General features: G+C 36.2%; 1 protein-coding gene across 3 annotated transcripts in view; it reads right to left on the bottom strand.

The window, feature by feature from the left end:
* Positions 1-537: 537 nt before the first annotated feature.
* SHOC1 (shortage in chiasmata 1) overlaps positions 538-7,388 on the bottom strand; it is a 131,717-nt gene continuing 124,866 nt past the window's right edge. For all 3 annotated transcript variants that reach the window (XM_033237821.1, XM_033237822.1, XM_033237820.1), the window contains 2 exons: positions 5,446-6,406; positions 538-784 (listed from right to left, as the gene is read on the bottom strand). In XM_033237821.1, coding sequence (XP_033093712.1) covers positions 684-784; positions 5,446-6,406 — 1,062 coding nt within the window. In that variant the 3' untranslated portion in view covers positions 538-683. The remainder of the gene's footprint in view (positions 785-5,445; positions 6,407-7,388) is intronic.

Genomic DNA, 7,388 nt, shown 5'->3' with positions numbered 1-7,388 from the left:
AGTTGGAAGTTTTCTTTTTTTTTTTTTTGAGGCGGAGTCTCGCTCTGTCGCCCGGACTGGAGTGCAGTGGCCGGATCTCAGCTCACTGCAAGCTCCGCCTCCTGGGTTTACGCCATTCTCCTGCCTCAGCCTCCCTAGTAGCTGGGACTACAGGCGCCTGCCACCTCGCCCGGCTAGTTTTTGTATTTTTAGTAGAGACGGGGTTTCACCATGTTAGCCAGGATGGTCTCGATCTCCTGACCTCGTGATCCACCCGTCTCGGCCTCCCAAAGTGCTGGGATTACAGGCTTGAGCCACCGCGCCCGGCCGGAAGTTTTCTAACTTCAATTTTGTCCTAGGTTTTAACTTTCTTGATGTGGGAGGGTTAACTATGGTGATCTTCACTTCCTGACTCAAAGGGTCAGGCTGTGATGGAGACTCATTTAAATGGCTTGTGTGTAGGGGTGTCTGGAAGACATTTTGGATCTTATGATAATTATTCTACTAATTGATAAATTAGAATATTTAACTTACAAAGATACAAACCATAGGGCAGAATACATATTATGAATATTTAATACAGAAACACTGAGACATGTAGGAACAATCGCATTTTCTTTAGTGTATGAGCAAATCTAAATAATTTTGCTAGTGGATTAGCATCAAAAACAGTAGAATATTGCATGTAACATTGCTCTTCTCCTTCAAAAAAACCTCAGCCGAGTCTGCCCATCAACTCTACCCGGGACTTTTTCATAGGCTAGACGTCGTTTTTTGAATTGTGGTACTTGTGAGTACATAAAACCTGTTAAAAGTAGAAAAAGGAAAACCATTTTATTGCTTACAATAGTAAAGTATAGGTTTTTTTCTTTTCCTTTTTTTTTTTTTTTTGAGACAGAATTTTGCCCTTGTCACCCAGGCTGGAATGTAGTGGCACAATCTTGGCTCACTGCAACCTCTGCCTCCTGAGTTCAAGCGATTCTCCTGCCTCAGCCTCCCGAGTAGCTGGGATTCCAGGCACCTGCAACCACGCCTGGCTAACTTTTTGTATTTTTAGTAGAGACACGTTTTGCCATGTTGGGCAGGCTAGTCTCAAACTCCTGACCTCAGGTGATCCACCTGCCTCGGCCATTCAGAGTGCTGGGATTACAGGCGTGAGCCAACACGCCCAGCTGAAGTATAGGTATGTTTTCCTCACTATTCAAATGGATTTTGTGTCTTCATCATCTATCTACAAAGTGTCAAAATTTCCCAACTGGGATAAAATAATAACTATTAAAAAGTGTGTTTTTAACATAAATGCCTCTGAACCTAATGGCCCGGTATTAAAAATTAGTGATACATGCATATATTTTTATGCTCATGCCTTATACAAGTAGTTAAATCTCCCTGGATTTCAATTTTCTCTTCTGTGAAATGAAAAGTTATAATATGCAATCTCTAAGTTCTCTTCTAATTTTAACATTTTTAAGTAAAAACAATCCAAAATGGTTGGGGAAGCAAGTCAGGCAGGGCTTCCTAATTCCTGAAAGTTTCCAGTAAGTCCTCATTAATTAGGATATAAATTAGAGGCTCATTTTGACAGACTTTGAACCTGAAACAAAGACATACTGCCTGGTCTCCGTGTACCTTGTATCCATTTTTGTGGTGAGAGTGTATACAATTCTGTCAGTTGTTTTTTTTTTTAATTCTTCTTCTTTTTTTTTTTTTCCTGGTTTGCCCTTGTATTCCTGACTGTGGCTCTTTTTCACTTGGGCTAATTTTCTTCTCATGAACATATACCCTCTAGGGAATACCATTTTCACTAGGGACATATTTCTTTTCAGGGAGAGGTTATGTGTTTAGGAATCTATCTGTAAATTCATGTCTTTAAAGGCATGTCTGGAAAACAAATCATTAACTCCAATTGAGGAGCTAAAGAATCCTTAAGTAAACAAGTAGATGAAATACAGGGAATATTAATGATGACAGGACCTTGGTCCTTCGCTGTAAAGCTGTGGGAGAACCTGGACTATCAGTAGCATGCTGGTAAATGTTTAACAACCAGCTCTCGGGGTGGTGTGGGGGAAACAAGGAAAGGCCTGATTTGTAGCATCTGCCAATTTTTCTGATATGAAGACCCCCACCATGGCTGATTTTAAGCTACCAATGTGATAGAAACAATGTTTTTTTCTGGATATCAATCTCTCACAGCCAATTCTAAAATTTCTAAAAGTGCTTAAATTTCTTTTTCTATAGCTGCCAGGAAGCTTTCTCATGAAATGAATGTATATTTTGCACCTATTTAATAACTCCAATTTATTATCCATATATTATTATTCCCATGTTAGTATCCACATGTTCAATTATAAAGCACACACAAATTTCCAGTTAACCAATACAAAGTGTCCCAAGTACATTCACAGATGAAAGCAGTTTTGAAGAGATTACCAGCATTTTGGACATTATAAGCAAAATTCACTACATCCTTGCCAAGTTGGATAAGGAATCATCATTAATAAATGGAAGGAGTAAATAATAAACTGACAACAATGCAGTTGTCAGAAATAACAAAAGTTCAAAAAATCCCAACATGAGAAAAACCCCACTCTTGGCTGAAAGAAAAAATTTATAATAGATCAATAAGGAAAAAATAAAAATTAGAATACCATATTTAAAAATAGCATTAGTAGCTCATATTCAGCTGCCATTCCAGAGTCTTTAATATGCCATTTTTAGTACTCTTGCTTTTAAGTTTTCCCTCATGAGCTTGATCCTTGACCCATAGCTGTAATGTGAAATTTATTCTAAGCCCTGATGAATGATAGGTGGTGATCATGTAAGAACTCAGCTTATATGGCTTTTTTATACATGATACATTTACGTGAAAAATCCCAGATTTGGACACTTACAGAGGCTGATTATGAAATCAGTGAAATGGAAAACTAAAAATTATGAAACAGTTTTAATAATTATCCCTGGGGATATAATCTCATAATTGCAAGAGTTAGGGTACCATTATTTAAAAGTTTAAAAGGCAGGGTGGGGTGCAGTAGTTCACACCTGTAATCCCAGCACTTTGGAAGGCTGAGGCAGGCAGATTGCTTGAGCCCAAGAGTTTGAGACCAGACTGGGCAACATGGCAAGACCTTGCCTTTACAAAAAATACAAAAATTAGCTGGGTGTGATGGTGCGTGCCTTTCGTCCCAGCTACTCAAGAGGTTGAGGAAGGATGATTCAGCCTGGGTGATACAGCAAGACTCTGTCAATAATAATAATAATAATAATAATGTTTTAAAAGCAATGTATTTTGTTAAACAGACATGACAAAAAATAAAAACAAAGCAATGTAGTACGCAATTATATCATGGAGATCCCATATATACACTTCAGGACAAATGGAAAATTATCTTGAGGTTATGGGTTATGCTAATGGCTTTGGATAAATTTTCCAGGGCTGTGCCAATATTAATTCAAAAAGTGTTGTATCTTAAACAATGTGTTTGGAGGTAATGATGTACTATGGAAAACCAGTTAAATAAAATTTGTCATATTGAATGTAGATATTAGTATCAAAGAGTCATGTGAAATGTTTGAATAAAATTATTTCATGGAAATAACTTGGAAACTGGAAGAAATTAATGTTCTAAATTGACATTATTTTATAGAGTATGTGATTTAAAAATATATAACTAAATTAATGAATTAAAATATAGGTAGATATTTGACTATTCTAGTCATATACCTATAAGCTTTAAGCTTTTTATAACATTTAATGTTAGAATTTATTTAAAAATGACGTCTGGGTCTTCTCATTGAAAAATGGGAGATTATATACTAGAGTGCCCTGTGTTCAAGAACATATAGTAATTCAAATGCATATTTTGTTTCAGAGTAGAAAAATATGAAATTTTCATCCAGTTTATGAAGTTAGCATAACCTTTATGTCAAAATGTGATAAGGCACAAATAAAGAACACAATCTAATATCATGAATGTGGACATGAAAATCATAAATTAATATTAGCTACCGTATTTAACAGCGTGTTAAAAGAATCTCTTAGGCCGGGCCCAGTGGCTCACTCCTGTAATCCCAGCACTGTGGGAGACCAAGGCGGGTAGATCACTTAAGCCCAGGAGTTCGAGACCAGCCTGGACAACATAACAAAATCCTGTCTCTACCAAAAATTGCAACAAATTAGCCAGGCATGGTGGTGTGTGCCTGTAATCCCAGCTACTTGGGAGGATAAGATGGGAGGATCGCTTGAACCCGAAAGGTAGGGGTGGCAGTGAGCCGATCATGCCACTGCACTCCAGCCTGGGCCACAGAGGGAGACCCTGTCTTACAAAAAAAAAAAAAAAAAACTCTTGGACAAGGTAGCATGAAATATTAAATAAAACAAAAATATAAAAATTAAAAAAAAGAATCATCCCTCAAAAACCAGTTATGTTTATCACAGAAATCGCAAAGATAATTCAATACTAGTAAACCTGTGAATATAATCTTTGACATGAATAGGTCAATAGAGAAAACACATTTGATTTTTCCCAATATGTACTAAAATGAGTTTGGATAAAATTTAGCATCTATTTTTCACAGAAGTTTTTACACAACTAAACACAGAATACTTCCCATTAAAGTGAGGAACAAAACAAGTTGTGACTATTAAACTACAGCAAATCCAAGTATTACAAGTCCTGGAGCTTATACAATCTGGGAGGTCTTTTTAAAACAAAACAAAGAATACAACACTTTCCTGGCCCCTCTCAGGCCTCACCAAAAAACCTATGAAAAAAAGAAGTTTGAAACTTCAGCTTCCCTCTGCCCTCCCCTTTTTCTCCTATCCTGGGGAAGGCCACCTTTGTATGGCCGTTAGAACTTAATATTTTGTTTTAGATGCTTGGGCCAATGCAATACGAAATGACACTGAAAGAAAAGCTAGAATCACTAGAAATAAGAAAATTAAATTGTTCTTTTAAAAATTTGATATGCTTAAATGTTCAGACAACTCAAAAACATCCACCAGAATGGAGCTAATAATAGTGCCTATTTAATAGAATTGTTAGAATTAAAGTAAATAATCCAATAAAGGACTTAGAATAGAGACTGGCACTTAATTAGGCTCTTTTAATAAATGTTAGTCAATTAAATATACCTACCCCACAAAGAGGTTAATTTTCTAATTCACTGATTCCTCTGTTTAATCTTTGTTGATTTTAGTCTCCTGCTTTACTTACAGTTGCACTGCTTTTATTTTTAACTTCTTAAGTTGAATGCTTAGTTCACTTAAGGCTATAAGAATTTAACACAGTATGTTTTCTTTGCATTTATTTTAGAGTTTAGATTTTCTCTTTTACCCAACAGTTATTAGAGAAGTTTTTTAAGTGTAGTAATTAAAACAAAACAAAAAAAGGTTAAATTTGGAGATGGTTTTCTCTTTTAAAATTAAATTTGAGAGTAGTTTTATCAACTATTGAATAGTGTTACCTGTTAATGATTCCTTGTCTCCTGAGTTAAATGAAGATTCAGGATGCCTTTTCTGTCCTAAACTTTTTCCAGCTCTTTGGTAGAAATAAAGGCTGTTGAATTCTTTTTGATTTGCATTAGAATCAGAAGCACAAAATAAATCCAAACTGGGGACAGATGGTAATTCTCTCCAGAAAGTCTCATCATTCGAACTTTCACATGTGAGGCCTTCAAACTCATCTGATAGACATTTTTGCTGATCAGTGAATAAATTACCTTTCTGAGAGTACAATTTGTTACATGTAGTCTGCTCTGCACCATATTGTAAGTTGAATGGGCGATTCTCTTGTTCCCATATATTTTTCTTTAAGTTCCAATGAAGAGGAGAATGAGAGCCCTCTAGTGAAAAGATAGGGTCAGATACTTCTTTACTTATGAAATCTTTTGCTTCATGTGTTCTCCTTTTCTGAGAATTTATAAAATGGGGGACAATTGACACTCTCTTCTGAGCGTCACTTGGTGATTTTATAGTTTCACAGTTCATTTGTGTTAGACCCAAAGAAAAGACATCTGACTCTGAATCACTGTGGTTTAGAAAGGAGTTATAAGCCGGTCTCCTTGATTCTATATTAATTAGAAAAGGAGTATTCTGCACTATATTAGGTTTACAACTAGAGTCTTTCCAGTAGCTGGTCTGATTGTATGAAGTCACAGGTGGTAAAAAACCTGAGATTTCTTTTAGTTCCATAATGGAAGAGTTGTCATTCAAAGTGGTGGTTTTGTCTTCCTGCACTGTCTCTCCTAATCCTAAATACTGATAATATTCATTATGTTCTTGAATGACAGAGTCTAAATCAGATGCTGAACTCCGAGAAGACAAGGTACTAATCCGATTCCTATTGTCCTGAGGTGATGAAATTTGCGGTGATTTTGTTACAGAAGAAGAACTAATCTTGAATAGGGAAGTGATGCTACAAAAATGCTAAAAAATGAATTAATATAATGCAAACATCAGTTTAGTAAATATGAATAATGATGCTTATCTATATGGAAAGAAGGCAAAATATAAATAAGTAGTCTATTCATAGATATTACATTGATCCAGGTATTAACAACGTGAAATCATTAGGTTCTATTAAAAGCAAAACTCATTGTAATTCATACATATTTTCTAATCACTTGTAATAGATTTTTTAATAGTCTATTTTTCAGAACAATTTTAGGCTCACAGCAAATACAATAGAATTTTTAGTTAGGCAATTCATACATGAATACTATTTCCTTGATAAGAATTTTAAAATATTACCAGTAAGGCTAAAGTTATCTTTACAGCTACAATGCAGTGTGTGTTAGGACTGTTTGGAAGAGGTAATGTAAATACATGTGAATAGGGTATATAATTGAATTTTCTGTGAGCACAATATTCCAAAATGATTTAAAGCTGATTATATTGAATTTATCTGTATAAAATAGCTTTAGAATGTATAATATAGGTTGGGGTTTATGGCTCATGCCTGTAATCCTAGGATTTTGGGAGGCCAAGGCTGTTAGATCACCTGAGGTCAGAAGTTCAAAACCAGCCTGGCCAACATGGTGAAACTCTGTCTCTACGTAAAGTACAAAACTTAGCCAGGTGTGGTGGTGCACACCTGCAGTCCCAGCTGGTCAGGAGGCTGAGGCACGAGAATCGCTTGAACCCAGGAGGTGGAGATTGCAGTGAGCCGAGATCAAGCCACTGCACTCCAGCCTGGGTGACAGAGAGAGACTCCATCTCAAAAAAAGAAAAAATACTGTAATCCCAGCACTTTGGGAGGCCGAAGTGGGTGGATCACCTGAGGTCAGGAGTTCGAGACCAGACTGACCAACATGGTGAAACCCCATCTCTACTAAAAAAAAAAAAGATTCAAAATTAGCCGGGCATGGTGGTGTATGCCTATAATCCTAGCTCCCTGGGAGGCTGAGGC

This window comes from Trachypithecus francoisi, unplaced genomic scaffold (genome assembly GCF_009764315.1).
Source record: "Trachypithecus francoisi isolate TF-2019V2 unplaced genomic scaffold, Tfra_2.0 Lachesis_group16, whole genome shotgun sequence".
Classification (NCBI taxonomy): domain Eukaryota; kingdom Metazoa; phylum Chordata; class Mammalia; order Primates; family Cercopithecidae; genus Trachypithecus; species Trachypithecus francoisi.
This window is presented reverse-complemented; position numbering and strand designations above follow the sequence as displayed.